The sequence below is a fragment of the Lepus europaeus genome, chromosome X, assembly GCF_033115175.1.
Source record: "Lepus europaeus isolate LE1 chromosome X, mLepTim1.pri, whole genome shotgun sequence".
Taxonomy (NCBI): domain Eukaryota; kingdom Metazoa; phylum Chordata; class Mammalia; order Lagomorpha; family Leporidae; genus Lepus; species Lepus europaeus.
In genome coordinates, this window is record NC_084850.1 from 100,694,833 (window position 1) to 100,710,762 (window position 15,930).

Genomic DNA, 15,930 nt, shown 5'->3' on the forward strand with positions numbered 1-15,930 from the left:
ACAACCATCACTGCAGCCACATGACTGCCACCAAACCCTCAGGTGGCCCGCCGCTCCTCCTCCCTGGCTCCCACCACCATCATCCGTTTATACAGAAGCAGGCTCCCACAGGCACAATGTAAAAAGACCAAAGGACCACAATGTATTAGGACCGGGAGGTGAAGAGATACAGATCCCCGAGGACACATTGAAGCAGCAACAGCAGCAGCAGCAGCAAGCATGACCACGCCCATTCCCCCCTCCCCCTCCCGCCCACCATGGTCCTCCCCCAGAACATGACCACCCTGCACACTCAGGCCCAACGGAGACCAATCGCACAGCAACACACATCATTTCTCATAGAGCTCTATTGTGGCATATAATAATAGGTACTCTATATAAATTAAATTAAAAATAAAGCTCCAGCAGCTTGCACAGGTTGGCTGTTAATAAATATATCTCTGGGTAATTGTGCCCCAAGACCAGCTCACGACCACTCTTCCCTCATCCAGAGAATTATACAAAAATAAATACAGGCTCAGGGGATGGGGTGGGAGGTGGGGTGGGGGGAGGGGGACATGCCCAGTTCCATTCTAGAAATTCTCACTCTCATCATCCACCGGCCCCAGGTTCTTCTCCATCAGTATCAGTATCAGTATCATATCGCTGCAGGAGCCCATACTAGGTGGAGAGCTCGGGGGTGGGGCGGGAAGGCCTCTCCAGCCAAGCATTCTCCGAAGCAAAGGGCCGAGGTCCACTTACTGCACAGGCCACAGGTCCCATCTCATCCCTCTGGGGTGGTGTAGGGGCTGCCCCTCCCCCAGAACCCAGAGAGGAGGGGGGACACCTGTTATTGCTGATCCCACATGCAGCCCCTACGAGAACCAAGCCAGAGAGAGGCACAGCGCAAGCACCAGGAGGGACACGCCACTGTTCAGAGCCACAGGGACCACCACCAGTCCGGCCAGGACCCCCAGAGTCTGGGTCAAGGGCCCCCGGAGCTGGGGAGGCACTGCACATACACTCTCTGCGGGGGCTGCCAGGGTAGGGGACCTCTCTGGGGGCTCCAGGCTCAGGCCTGTACCCTCTTCATTCTGGGAGCTTCCATGAGGCCTGGCCACATTAGAATAACAGATTTCAGCCCCCGAGGGCTCGAGGGGGCTGGGATTTTGCCCCTGCAGAAGGGCCAGAGCAGCAGGCTCCCTGCCAGGTAAAGAAACCAAGCTGCTTGCCCACTCAGTGGTAACCTCCATGCGGGCCCAGGTCCCAGCTTCCCCTGGGGACCGGGTCACCCCAGCTATCACCCTGTCAGTGCACAAAGAGTCAGTGTCCTTGCCCCGCCCTTTCTCTGCCTCCCCAGTGAACTGACCCTCTGTACCCAGAACCACGGAGCTGTCACACGCTGAGCCATCCGCCCAGGGGAGCCACACATCTCCCATGGCGGCTACCACAGAACGGGCCCCCGAGACGATTTCTGGAGGCGATTCCTTGGGGCTGTCCCCTTCGGGGCTGGTGGGCGTCAGGGCAAGCCCCTCGTCGCCCTCTCCCTCCTCATCGGGGTCCTCAGTGTCCTTGATGAGCTCCACGCCACGCCCCAGGCGGGCATAGTGCAACGTGATCTCCTCGGCCAGGGCACTGTTCAGGGCCCGCTCCGGGCCAGGCCACTTCAAGATCAGGTCACGGTCCGTGAGGATGCCCAGGGGATGGCTGGGAGACATGCCCCCATCTGTGGGGCCCTCCCCACCGCCCCCTGCCCCACCTGCAGCCACAGCAGCCCGCAGGCGGCTCAGATGGGACAGGTAAAGCTGCTCCAGCTCCTGGTCGATGGTGTCCTCGCCAAGCAGCTCTTCCAACCCACTCACAACCTCCAGCCCCCCAGGGGGCTCATCCACAACAGCCTCCACCATGGGGTCCTTTCGACCCGCTCCGTTTTCACTTGATCCTTCCCATGTGGCTGCCACCTGTCGCGGGCTGGGCTCCAGGAAAGGCCCGGTGGCCCCCTCACTTGCATCAGGCCCTGAGGCCTGGTCCTTGGGGGAGCCGCTCAGGCCACAGAGAAGGGAGGCAGGGGGGATCCTGATGGCTGGTGCCTGGGGGACCTCTGTAAAAGCCACAGGCGGACTGCTCCTGGGGACATCACCTTGTTCTGAGAGGCTGCCGGCCATGGTGACTTCAGAAACCTGGAGCCATGGGGTCAGGGGAGAGAAAAGGAAAAGAATGAAGTAGAGGAGAGGAGGGAACGAGCACAGACAAGAAGAATTGGTGGGAGACCGTACCCAGCCCCACAGGGGTTGCCAGAGAATGCCTTAGAGAGTCCCCTGGCGTTCTCTGAATTCCAGTGAGTCAGACGTCTACATTAGGACAAAATTAAAGAAAAGGTGGGGGGGGGGGCTTCCTGCAGATGATAAAGCTGAGGAATTCAACAGATGTCAATACAAGGGTACTACAAAAAAATGTGTGTGGAAAACAAAGAAAGATGAGTTCAGGGGCAGGTGCTTGGCCTAGCTATCAGAGTACCTGGGTTCAAGTCCCAGCTCCACTCCTGACTCCAGCTTCCTGCTAATGTGAACCCTGGGAGGCACTGGTGATGGCTCAAGTACTTGGGTCCCTGCCACCCATGTAGGAGACCTGGACTGAGTTCCCAGCTTCTGGTTCAGGACCTTTTCAGGTATCTGGGGAGTGAACCAGCAGATGGGAGCATGTTCTCTCGTTCATTCTCTCTCTCTCTCTCTCTCTCTGTCTCTCTCTCTGTCTCTGTCTCTAAATAAATAAATAAGCAGGTAAGTGCAATGGATTGAAACTCATCAAATGTGTCTAGAACACCATGCTCATAACAACACAAAACCAAAAACTCCTTTATTTTGTCTCCTTTGGTAAAGTCCATTTTTTTCCTGATTAATAAAAGGGGAGGAACCAGTGCTGTGGCATAGCTGGTAAAGCCGCCACCTGCAATGCTGACATCCCATGTGGGCACTGGTTCAAGACCCGGCTGCTCCACATCCGATACAACTCTGTTCTGTGGCCTGGGAAGGCACTGGAAGATGGCCCAAGTGCTTGGGCCCCTAAACCCACATGGGATACCTGGAAGAAGCTCCTGGCTCCTGGATTCAGATCAGCCCAGTTGTGGCCATTGCAGCCAACTGGGGAGTGAACCAGCAGATGGAAGATTTCTTTCTCTCTCTCTGCCTCTGCCTCTCTGTAACTCTGCCTCTCAAATAAATAAATAAATCTTTAAAATTTTTTAAATAAAAGGAGAAAACACTAAATATTCATACTGCTTTTCCTATATAAACTCAAAGTAGCTCAACAGTTGATATGAGACAGTTTTCCTTTAGAGAAAAATTTCAGCTAATAAAGGAAGTGGAGATAACAAAATTAAGTAGAGTCAATGCTATTCACATTGAATGAATAATAAATTAAATGTAATAAGTGAATGAAATCAATGGTTTCATAAATTAAAGACTAAATTAACTAAGTGGGATTAATAGACTAATAAAAAGAGAATAAGAAACATCCACCTGCATGCTATCAGCCAAATATGGACAAGGGAAACTCTACAGGACAAACACGATTCCTTCAATAAACACCAGCAAATGCATGGTGTCAGTCAACCTTGATGGGCTCCTGAGACACTTCTGACCAGAGATGGGAACACTGACCACACACTTAATAGCACTAAGAAATGACTGTCAGTTTTCTAAGGGCGTGGGAATAAAAAGGTTTTGTTTTGTTTTTTTTCCTAAGAGTTCTTAATTTTCTGAGCTGCAAACAGAAGGATTTATGAATGGGATACTGTCTGGATTTGTTTTTCCAAACTAATTCCCTAGGGCACAAGGAGGTGGCATGGGGGTAAGAGAGTGGAATGGAGGTGTGCTGGTATTTGTTGAAACTCGCTGATGGTATACGTGGCTTCTTGATCCTCTACTGGTTTTTTTCCTTTTACACGTTTGAAAACGTCCGTAACACAAAGGTAAAACACACATACACCCCCTATCTGCAGACGCACTCTCCTTCCCCTGCCACTCTTGCTGTCCCTGATCTCCTACTCCCAGGCCCCTTGCTTCTGCCCTCGTTCCCATGGTCTGTCTTCCAGCGCAGCAACAGAGGGAGCAGGTTAGAACAGAAACCAGGATCATGTCCCTCCCCTGCTCAGGACCCCTCTGTGGCTACACACACACACACACACACACACTCTCTCTCTCTCTCTCTCTTTCTCTCTCTCTCTCTCTCAGAGCGAAAGCCAGAGCCTCCCCTGTAGCTTGTCACCCCCTCTATCCCTTGCCACCTCCCCAGCCTCCACATTGTTCCCCCACACACATTAACCACGAACTTCACACTTGCCCGGGGTGCTGCCCGCCTAGGCATCCACGTGACTCCCTCTCTCACCTCCTTGGCATTTTTATTCACAAATTACTGATCTCCAAGGCTTTCCCCTTCTCTGCTCCCCCCGGATCCCTGTTTCTCATTAGCATTTCTCATCATCTAAAACAACATATATCTCACCCCAGTGACACACAAGCCCTCATAAAGACAGCTTTTCTGTGCGTGCTGTCTCCTTGGGGTCTCACAGAGCAAGCTCTCCCAAAGCTCCCTACCAAGGGAGAGGTCTCCTAGCCCCAGGGGAATAACTGCCTTCTCCCTCTCCCCATCAGGTTCAGATTTAGGGGATTGCTCTCCAACGTAGGGTGGACCCACAGCTAGTTAGCCCTACCCCCACCCAAGTCCAGCTGTGCTCATACTGTGAGCCTCCCATCGGGCTGGGCCCCCTGGGGCTGCCAGGCCCCGCTTACCTGCAGTGTCATCTGGGGCCATGGACGGAGAGGGGTAGGAGCCACCAGAGGGCCCACTGACTCCTGAACATCAGGGCACTCTGCTGGAGAGAAGAGAAGTGTTGGGGCAAGACAGACATACAAGAAGTCCTGACCGTGTGCAGAGTATCTGCCATTCCAGCCCCTTTGGCAGAGTTGCCTCTGAAGCTTTCCAGGATAGCCTAGGCCGGGGGCGAAGTAGGGGCTCTTTTTTTCTTTTTTTTTTTATAGAAAGAAAATGGGGCAAGAAAAAATGGCGGATAAGGGCTCAGAGTCGCCAAGCTCGCCAGCTGCTTACCCACAGCAGGGGCGTTATCATCCAGGCTCTTCATCCTCAGCTCCTCCTCAACAGGCCTGTGGGGCAGAGAGAGTACATGGGCTGCCTTGACCATCAAAATCCTACATGCTCATCGGAAAGTTATGACATACGGGAAAGTATAAAGAAAGCGCGCGGGGAGGGGGGTGGGGGGAGACGGACTACACATCAGTCGGAAACAACCGCTGCGACATTTTTGGCAAAATTCCTTGCAGACATCCTCTGAAAGCATTTTAGATCCTACAGACATCATTTCACAGCTGGCTTTGCCCATGGAACAGTAACGAGGCATCAGGATGGACTTGTGCACACATTGAAAAAACGGTCACTCCCTACGCAACAGTACACGCACTCATTGCCACTTGGGTAGCCATTCCCTCCCTACTGAGCAGCTAGGTTGCTGCCCTCATTTTGCTGTCCCAGAACAAACTTCAGCACTCAGCACTGGGCCTAGTTTTGGCAACAGCTGGGGTCATTTCTGTAGGGGAAACTCCTGGCCGTGGAAGAAGCCATCTTTTTGGAGCAAGGGCAGGTGAAGAAGACCGCGCCCGCGGGCAGCAGCCCCAGCCAAGAGCTCGGAGGAAAGAAAGCAAACAGAATGAGAAGGCGGGGCCTACATCCGCCCTCCCCCACCCCCACATCAGCCTGGCAGCTCACTGTACCTCCTCGCCTGTAACACGGAACATGGAGGAGCCAGGACGTGCACGCCAAGGTTGGGGGAAGGGGTGAGGACAGATGGCCAGACGTCAGGGCCTGTCACGTAGCAGGGCCTAAAGCAACAGAAGTGCTCCCTGGTCTTGCTCCTGCTTCGCCAGGCGAGTGAAATCCCTAAGTGGCAGAAGCCTGGTGTATCCCCGCAAGATCCTGCCAGGGGTGGGCTCTCACCAAGGAAACACCGCTGTCCTCCTTCCCACAACTTGGCATCCGAGGTCTACAGCGAGGGAAGCACTAAGACGTGGAACTGACGCAAGGCCTCTTCCGGAGGGGCAGTGTGACAACGCTGACATTTCTGCAAACGCTTGAAACATTTTGAAAACACCTAACCAACTGCCTTCACGGAAACAGAATGTCACTAGCCGACCCAGAAATAGTCCTTACTACGGCATTAGGGACTGTTCTAAGTGCTCCTCCTATTCATGTATCAATTTCATCCTTATAACCGCCCCACCCCACCCCACCCCACCATGAGGTAGGTCCTTTCAATCCTCTGAAGCAAGCAGTGCTATTATCCCCATTCTACAGACGGTGAAATGGAGGCTGAGCAAATGGCTCAAAGTCACGCAGCTGAGAGCAAAACTCGGACCCTTCTTGGACAAGGGACACCAGGGTCTTACCCAATGCCATCTCCAATCCTTCCTGGAAGTAGATAGAGGGGGGCATCAACAGATCCCTCGCTCCCACCTTCATGCAGGTATTTCTCCGCACCGGCCTTTCACCCATGCATTCAGTCCCGGTCTCCCGACCTCCACAGACACATGGCTCGGAGACCCCAAGGCACGGAGTGGCTGCAATAACTGCTTTTAATTGGCTATCTCAGAGGCGGCTTGAACGATGCACACAGATCCAAAGTCTGAAAGCACTGCAGGGGCCAGTCTGCCTTTCTCCATGGTGTAGGGCTCACACATCCTGCCAGAGGCCTTTTCCTCGGATACCACGGGGCCGGGGGTGGGTGAGTCTGGGAACCCAGCCACCAGCTCCCACATGGGCAAGAAAGGGTGACACAGAGCAAACCAGCTTGGTCCTGGCACCAGTTTCCTCCATGAGTCTAAAATCCAGGTCTTTGGGATTTGAGGCTCCACATAATTTCTGCCCAGCTGTGCTGACTTCTTTCGCTGGCATAAGCCCTTCATTACAGAAAACATCATCTTCCTCTGGTCTTCTAAACCAAGAGCTACAGATACAGAAAGCCAGCCCTCCCTCCCATAGGCAAGTCTTCCCTTGTCATCTTGCCTAGTCCTGACACGCGGGACACCAGGCTTTCGCAAGCCAAGACAGAGTCACAGAGAGCAGAGAGAAAAGGGAAGGACTCAGCCAGCCAGCCAGCAGGAAAAGGAGTCCAAAGTTCGGCTGAAGGAAGAAGAGACAGGAGGAGAGAAGAAAAATAAATCCTTCAGAAATCCCCCAAAGCACCTCGACCACAGCCAAGGGAGGCACAGAGAGAGGGAATGCTCAAAAATCAGGACAGGGTCGGCACTGTGCCATAGCAGGTGAAGCCACCACCTGCAGTGTCGGCATCCTATATGGGCATCGGTTCAAGTCCTGGCTGTTCCTGTTCTGATCCAGCTCTCTGCTATGGCCTGGGAAAGCAGCAGAAGATGGCCCAAGTCCACGTGGGAGACCTGGAAGAAGCTCCTGGCTTCAGATCAGCCCAGCCAGAGGCATTGTGGCCATTTGGGGACTGAACCAGCAGATGGAAGACCTCTTTCTCTCTCTCTCTCCCTCTCCCTCCCTCCCTCCCTCCCTCTCTCTCTCTCTTTCTGCCTCTCTGTAACTCTGCCTTTCAAATAAATAAATAAATCTTTAAAAAAATCAGGTCAAGAAACTCAGCCAATCTCAAGATCTGTGAAGTCAATAGAGGCACAGGTGGCTCTCCCCACCACCAAATGCAGAGAAATGAAAGGAGGCACAAACATTTAGCATTTGCCTCCTCCAATATGGCCCTTCTCATTCATACACCAGGTCAGTTGCAAACCTTCCCATCTGTCCCTCCCAACAACCACCTCCCTCCCCTCAAGGCTCAAGGAACCATCTCAACACCCACTGGCCACACACCACACTGGTAACAACGTCCAAGGAGGGCTCCACTTTGAAGACAGTATTTGAAATTGTGGCTTAGGAAGACAACAGCAGCAGCTCTTCTGCAATGTCTCCAGCAGCGGAAACTCAGGAGCAGCTCGGCGTTTCATCAAAACCAGGACAGTGAGAGAAATCAGGTGCAAACGCAGACTGAGTCACTGAGCACTAACAGAGAAGAGGGCTTCTTAGAAACACACACACACACACACACACACGGCAGGAGACTAACAACAAAACTGTACCTACAGTGTGCCTGCTCATTTTCAAGAAGGAAACCTGCTCTTCTGGCACCAGTCCCACGAGTGTCATGTGGTATCCCCTCCGGGCCAGCAGGTGGTAGCAGGCCAGGGGCACAGAGGCTTGGGATGGCCTGGCCACACGTCCTGTGGTAGGGGAACACAACGCAAGCCATCCAAGGGGCCAGATCTCAGAGAGCCACACCAGTCTCCTTGCCTCCTGGAAACTCAACTGCTGCTGCCCTCAGACAGTATCGGGGTGGACTGAGAAGGGGAAGATTTTGCAAAGAGGAGCTGTTGCCCCAGCCTAGGCCAGAATGGAAAGAGGGATGGCCCCAAGCCGGAGAGGGAGCAAGCAAGCCAAGGGCTGCTAAGCCCAGGATGGAGAAGGCAAGCAGCCTCCCAGAACAGTCGCATCACTGCCATCTGCACAGCTACCAGAGTCTTCCGTGTGCACCCCGTGTGCTCATGTTTTCAAAGAACTTTGCCAGCCCAAAGTGGGTCAGGCACTGCAAACCCAAAGGGAAACTCAGCAACCCGTGGCTCCCATGGAGTCAAGCTGATTTGAGAATGCTGACTCTCCTGAAATACTTGGAACCCCAGTTACCCCAAGCCGTCTGCTCTCCGAAGAGAAGAGTGTGAAGGCAGCTGGGAAAGCCTGCACTGAGCTATGTGGGGCACTGCCTTGCCTGCCCCAGCACGGGTGTCAGCCTCAGCTCCGTGACCTGCAAAACACGGCAGCAAGTGGAGAGCAAGCAGGTGATGGTGCCCCGGGCCTCTTGCACGGCGCCAACTTCCTCCTTTGACCATGTGCCGCGGTCAGAGGTGCACGTTACGCTCTAACTCAGCACACGTACTTGTGTAACTGAAAGATGCTTGTTCTCTGCAGGAAACAACGCTTACCTTGACCGCACATCGTGCCACACTCTGCTAACTTCCCATGCTGGTGGGGATGTTTTTGAACCTTGGAACCCAGCAAATTGATGATTTCACATCACAAGTAAGGGTCGGGATGTGAAATCTGGAGCTGTGTAGCCTAAGGCAAGTTGCTCAACCTCTCTGCACCTCAGCTGTAAAGAGGGGATCGCAGTCATAACACCTACCTCAGGGCACTGCCGAGCTGAGGCAATGTTTGAAAAGTCTGTGTAAAGCATTGAACAAACAGGAATGCCCTTCAAGGTCCCACTGAGGGAAACCAGGGCTCTGGGAAGGAGAGCAAGCTGCCTAGCGCTGGCCAGCTGGTAAGACACATCGCCCAGCCTGGCACAGCCATTCCGAACGAGGGCACAGGGCCCTGGAGTGGGACCATGCAGGCAGACATCCTGGCCGGGCCACTTCCCTAGCACATGGTTTCACCCTCCCATCCATAACCATAACGCCCCTTGCCAATTCTCTGTGGAGTAAAAGGGGATCACTTTCACATTAAACAGTCACTCTCCAGAAAAAAAAAAGCACAACGAAGCTCACCCCTGCCCCATCCTGTTTCAACTGCAGTCGTTCTGGCTTCCCCTAAGGCTGCCACCTCAGCTACCGCGCGTAGGATCCCCATCCACTGAGTTACAGGTGCACCCTGCGAAACTGAGATCTTACTGTACAGCAGTTCCGGTGACAGCCCCTGGAGATGCAACGGCGAGCAAAGGCCCTAGGAAGCTTATGACTTAAGGTGGAGGAAGACATTAAAAAAATACTCACACTCATTCTTTCAACAGACATTTATTGCGCATCTGCTAAGTGCCAGGTACCAGGGCAGGGGCAGGCCTGTGGGAAATAACAGTGAACACAAGCCGAGCAGGTTCCTACCCCTCATGGAGCTTACAGTCTAGCAGGGCAGAGTCATCGGATAGCCCCCTGATGAAGGCCTCACTGCAGACTCCGGGCAGTGCCTTCAGAGCAGGGAAAAGCATAACCGAGAACAAGGGGGCCTGGCCCGGACCACAGGGTCAGAGAGGGCTTAAGGAAGCTTAGGAGGAAACCAAGCAAGGGAAGCGGGGCTGGGGGAGGAGTGAGGGAGTGAGAGGCTACTCAGGAACACTGGGGAGGGGACGAACGCGGCCCCAAACAAGAGTGAGTTGGGGGGAATCTTTGGGATATCAGTCAAGCGGAGACACCAAGGTGGGAAGCAAGAGGCCGAAGGAAAAGAAGGGCCAGAGAATTCGGAGGCGAAGCAGCAGCGTATGGTCCCAAGGCCTGAAGAAAGTATCTTAGGTCAGAGCAGTCGACCCATTTCAAGAACCACCGGCGTGAACCACCTGCGGAATCTGGCCGATGCAGGGGCTGAGAGCGAAGAAAGTGCCAGCAGAGCTTTAGACATTCAATGGCGGAGGGAGGGGGCGATTAGGTGCTGGCTAGGGGCAGTGAGGAGAGAAGATGCGCTCAGCTCAGCAGACAGGACAGGGGACCAGCCTGGGGAAATAAACCACCAGGACCAGAACATCTGCCAGGAGAGGAAAGGGGGTGGCTGATGGCCAGATGTGGAGCAAATGGCAGCCATCAGGCGCTGGCCAGAGGGGGAAGGGGAGGGAGGGGGAGGAGGAGTCCCCCCCACACACACCTGGACCACAAGAGAGGGAAATCAGTTTGCAGGCCGGGGAGCTGCAAGTGGTAGGCAGTTCCCTTCTTATGGCTTCTATTTTGTTTTTTTTGTTTGCTTATTTTGTTTATTTTTTGGAAGCAGGAGGAAAAAAGTCTGAAGGGAAAGGACATTGCAGAGTCGCATCAGAGAAGAGACAAGGTGGGGATCAGAAAAAAAGAAGACTGCCACGCAGGGTAGCAAATGACCCTGAATCTGTAGCTCACTACATCTCATGTCTCTAACAGCTGGGCTGCCCCAGGTGGAGGTGGATGGGGGGGGTCAACATGAGAAGTCTACAAGACAAACATTCCTGGTGAAGGAAGCAGCATGGGCAAAGGCCCTGGGGCAGGAGGGAGCAAGGCCATCTGGAGTAACAGACCCCGGCCTCAGCTCAGACAGGTGTAAGACTAGAAGTTGGCAGAGGCCGCACTGCAGGGTGGAGCACGGAGTAAGTTCTTCCTTGGTCTTTCTTTTATTTAAGAGGAACCAAAACACCATGTGAGGGTGCTGAGCCAAAGCAAATCAGGAGGGTTCCTCCCCGCGCCACAGCCTGGGGATTCTGGAGTCTGCAAGCCTCAGTTTGCTCATCCAGGAAAGGAGGAGTAAAAACCGCCTACATCACAGGATTAATCGAGACTTTGCAAGAAAATACTCTAGCAAAGTGCCTGGGCATACCGCAAGTCCTCCATACTCACCCCTCCCACCCAGTTCCGCCCCAAGCCCTTGGCCATCTTAGCACCAGTCAGCTTCTCTTTCTCCCTGCTTGAGCCTTGCACTGTGCCCAGCACATAGTAGGCCCCTAAGAAATGCTTGCTGATGGGTTCTCTCTAAGCCTAGGGGTGAGCCCAAGACCAGTCCAACAGCTCTGCGTTTCTGATGGCTACAGACACCTCCCGTGCCCCTGCCCTCATAGGGTCATGCCCGGCGTACAGTGAGTGGACCTGCAGCCAACACGTTCTCAACGGGAAGCCCTCCAGGGTGGGGCTCCCACAGGCAAAGGATATCCCCTGCGATCCTCTACATTTCCCAGTGGGGCTGGGTCGCAGGGGTTGGCTGTTCTTCAACAGCGCTCCAAGGCACCGGTGGCACACAGGTTTTGAGACAATAATAAGTTGAAATGTACTCTCCGCCGACCTACAAAGAAAACCTTATCACTGATCTTGCAGTGAGCACCAGCCTCCCCTTTGCAAGAGCTAAGATCAAAAGATAAAGAAGCTATCAAAAAGCCATCTGCCCACTTAAAATAATATCACAAGTCATGTTAGGAACCACAGACCTGGGGCCAGATACCAAAACAATTGTCTGAACGAGCTGCTTCAATTTCTCCTTAAAACCACCCCATGTATTTTAAAAGAAAAACATGCTCTCCACCCACCTCGGCCCTGCAAGGTTTTGATTTCTCTGTTCCCTTCCTCTCACACTCTTTAAAATGACCAAACTGTCACCCAAACTGTCGCATCTTACAGACAGGGCTCCCACGACACCCGGCTGAGATGACTTGGGCAAAGCGATAGAAATGAGAATGGATGGGGCACTGGGACGGCTCAATCTCTTGATCTGGGCAGTGGTTACACAAGTACATACATATGTACAAATCCATCAAGCTGTACCCCGAATATCAGTACACTTCATGAAGGCATATCCCAATAAAGCAATCCCCTACCACCACCACCACCACCCCAAAAAAAAAGGATAAAAAGAAAGTAAAACATGCTGGGAACTCCAACTTTGAAATCCAGAATTTGCCCCGAATCCCACCAGGGCTTCCAGAGGATCAGTAGTTTAAATTAAAAGAAAAAAAAGCCCCTAGCATTTCCTCCCTGGTCCTGTCACTCCTGGCTGAGTGGCTTTGAGCGAGCTGGCTCGCCTCTCAGGGATTAATTTCTCTCTCAATTAAATGGCCATAACCACAGCACCTATACCACACAGCATGCACAAAAAGCCGAAGGAGAGAGGGTGGGTCTGACACTTATCACAGCGAGCAGTAAATACTAGCGGTCTTTATGTTTTTCTGCTACCACCAGGCTTCAGCTAGCTTGCCCATTTGCCACAAACAATCCAGTCACGCAAAGGAACTGTCATACCCATTTAGCAGATGAAGAAACAGAGGCAAGGCTCTATAGCTGACAATGGGCAGAGTCGAGTTGGGCTCAGGTTTTGTGTGCTTTTACTTGTATCCCGTGAAGTACATGCTATAATTATCTGTTTCCCAGACAAGGGTCCTGAGGCAGAGTGGTGTTAAGAGTCGGCCATGGTCAGGGCTAGGGTTTGAACCCAGGCAATCTGATGGCAGAAAACCTGCTCTGAAATGCTGCCTGCTCCCTCTCCATGAGGCTTCCAGAGGCAGCGGGGCTCACAGGTCCTAGGTGAGTAGGTGTTTGCCTGCGGGCTCTCCTCCCGGGGCACATCTGCCCATCAGCCCAGAGCTAGACCTCTCTGAACCACTTACAGCCTGAGGCCTGTCAGGACCAACAGATCCCACAGATCACCTGCTGCAGCCACTGTTCTGATCAAGCACACACAAGGTCCCAAGAAAGCATTTTCCCAGTCCCAGTCCCAGTCCTCCCAGGAACAGGGCAATGTATGCATCCCAGGGACTCTACTGAGCACGGGCACTCGAGATGACCACACAAATTGGGCCGGGCTGCTGCCCTTGAAGAACTCTGAGCTTCATAGGGAAAACCTAGCATCAGGGCCTCCTGGGCTGTAACTGCCTATTTCTCCAAGCCCTTGGCAAGTCTCATCCCTGTCTGTCTCTGCCTCTGCCAGAGACACTACTTCCCCTTGACAATGGCCTCAGCCCCTCACCCTGGAGCATAACAGTAAAGAGCGTGCACAGGCTTCAAGGTCAAACATGGCTGAACTGGAAAAGCCAGGAACCATCACTTCCTCAACCAAGTTCTCCACCACTGAGACCCTAGTGCCCTGCTGTCAGATAGGATCAGATTCCATATCCCCACTGGCAAGGCCCTCGGTCTAGACTACCATGGTCACTGTTGTTCTCTCGGCTCCAACACACTGCCCATCATTCACACCAAGCTCATTGTCACCTTAGGACCTTTGCACTCGCTGTTCCTCTACCTAGAACACTCTCATTCCACATATGCACACAACTCTTCCTCATATCACCCAGGGCTCCCAACTGTACCTCCGACAAGTACTCCCTGTTCCCCTCCTACAAACCCCACCACCTCGCACATCTGCACGTACCTCTTCATCATCCAACACTCACCTCCTCAAAAGCTCTCTCCCTAAGCGCCATGTCTAAAACAGCCATCCCTCCCCCAGCTACCTCTCACTCTCCTCCTCTTTCTGCTCAGCGGCTAAGCTTGTCCCTATTTATCTCAGCTGCTTGCTTGTCCTTTCCACCTGTGGCCCCGCAAGAGGCGTCTGTATGATCCCTGAGACTAGCGAGGATATCTGTCTTGCCCAGGGCTTCACAGGGGAGAACTCAACCAACGAATGAATGAAAGCCCAGGAATGAAAACAGTGCCTCACACACGTTAAGGTCTCCATCACACTTTGCCTAACCAACTGAATGCCCCCTCTTCCCTGTCCTGAAGAGCAGGCCTGGGAGGTGGGGGGGGGGGGGAGCCTGGACCGGGGTGGGGGGAACACTTGGCCCTGTGTTGGCGGAGGTGGCGCTGGCAAACATTACCTGCGCCTCACCGGTTTCATGCAGCTCTTCAGCTGCCTGGCCTCTGCCTCCACGGGACCCTGGCACTCGGGCTGTGGCTCCAGCTGCTGCTGCTGGGGCAGCCCTTCGGCATCAGTGGGTGTGGGAGCGGGTGCGATCCGGAGCAGGACTGTGTAGTTGCGGCCGTGGTTGTTGGCCCAGAAAGTGCCCTCGGGGGTCTCATAGCGCACCACGAAGTCAAGGCGCGCCCCATCGCCCGCACCCTCAGCAAAGGGCAACTGGAAGGCAAAGCGGTCGGTGCGGCCGCCGTCGTCGGGCGAGGAGGCGGCTGCCTGGCCGGGCCCCAGGCCGAGACCCGGATCCAGGATGGGATCTCCTGCTCCTGTGCCTCCTGCTCCTGCCCACGGCGGGCTGCGCGGGACGTAGCGCGCTGGGTGGTCGCAGAAGGAAGCCCAGCCGTCGTGTGAGGCCCGCACGTGCACCGCCTTCTCGAAGGAGCGGTTCAGCACGCGCACCAACCCGCGCAGCACCGGCGGGCGTCCCCCAGGCACCCACACCCCGACACCCCCGGGGACCGCTCCGGGAGGCGGCAGCAGCGCCTCCAGCTCCACCATCACGCGCCCCAAGCGCTCCAGACGGCCCGGCGCGGGCGGCAGCGAAAATGTGGGCACCAGGTAAAACCCCCCGCCAGCGGGGACGGGGCACAGCAGCGAGGGCTCGGGACAGGCCTCCTCTTCCTCCTCCCCTTCATCCCCATCCTCGCCATCGTCGTCCTCGTCAGCCCCGCCGCCGCCGCCGCCATCTTGCCCGGTCGCCGCGGCCATCTTGCCCGCCCCGGGCCCGCCCCACGGCCGGTAGCGGCGCAGCTGCGCCAGCGGCAGCCCCAGGGCCTCGTCGGCGAACAGCACCCTCCGCGGGGCCGCCGCCGCCTCAACCGAGGCGCGGGGCTCGCCCGCGGCTGGCGAGGGGGGCGCGGGATGCCGCAGCGGGGGCTCCACAGGGGCCGTGCGCGCCATAGCGGCGGCGGCGGCGGCGGCACCGACGGCACCGGCGGCGGCACCGGCGGGGGCAGGGCCTGAAGGGGCGGGCAGCCAATGGGAAGGCCAGCGCGGGGGGGGTTACGGCTCACGGGGGGCGTAGGCGGCGAGATGAAGACAGGTATAGCAGGGAGCCAATGGGCAGCTGCGCGTGGCTGACGCAGGCGATGAATTGGGAGCCGGAGAAGCACGCAGCCAATGGGGATGCCCGAGAGTGGGCGGTGCAGGAGGGCGGGCTGATCGGAGAAATCAATGGGGAGGCCGGGATGGGGGTGCTGAGGGATCCAGGATGCAGCGAGCCGAAGTAGGACAGTTCGTGAGGAAGCCTGAGTGGCAGTGGCGAGTGGGTGGCTGGGAAAGTGAAATGGCTGCAGGCGGTGGCAGCAGCAGGGAGCGAAGAGGTAGAAGCCCGAAAAGTGGGAGATTCGCGGCTTGCGTAGGCGGAGGGACGGAAGATAGAAACGGAACAGCCAATGGGAAACCGCGCGCAGATGACGTAGAGGCAGGATGACGAGAATGGCTGCAGCGAGCCAATGTGGGGTCCTGGGA

General features: G+C 55.1%; 1 protein-coding gene across 2 annotated transcripts; it reads right to left on the bottom strand.

Annotated features, from left to right (window-relative positions):
* Positions 1-274: 274 nt before the first annotated feature.
* Positions 275-15,360, bottom strand: PPP1R3F (protein phosphatase 1 regulatory subunit 3F). 2 transcript variants are annotated; one of them, XM_062183662.1, is made up of 4 exons: positions 14,366-15,360; positions 5,086-5,141; positions 4,770-4,852; positions 275-2,159 (listed from the first exon to the last, which is right to left on the bottom strand). In XM_062183662.1, exons 1-4 carry the CDS (start codon positions 15,358-15,360, stop codon positions 855-857), a joined length of 2,439 nt encoding a protein of 812 aa, XP_062039646.1. In that variant the 3' UTR covers positions 275-854. The 2 variants fall into 2 exon arrangements, with proteins under 2 accessions (XP_062039646.1, XP_062039647.1); XM_062183663.1 differs by having other exon boundaries at positions 4,770-4,849; positions 14,366-15,050.
* Positions 15,361-15,930: the final 570 nt, after the last annotated feature.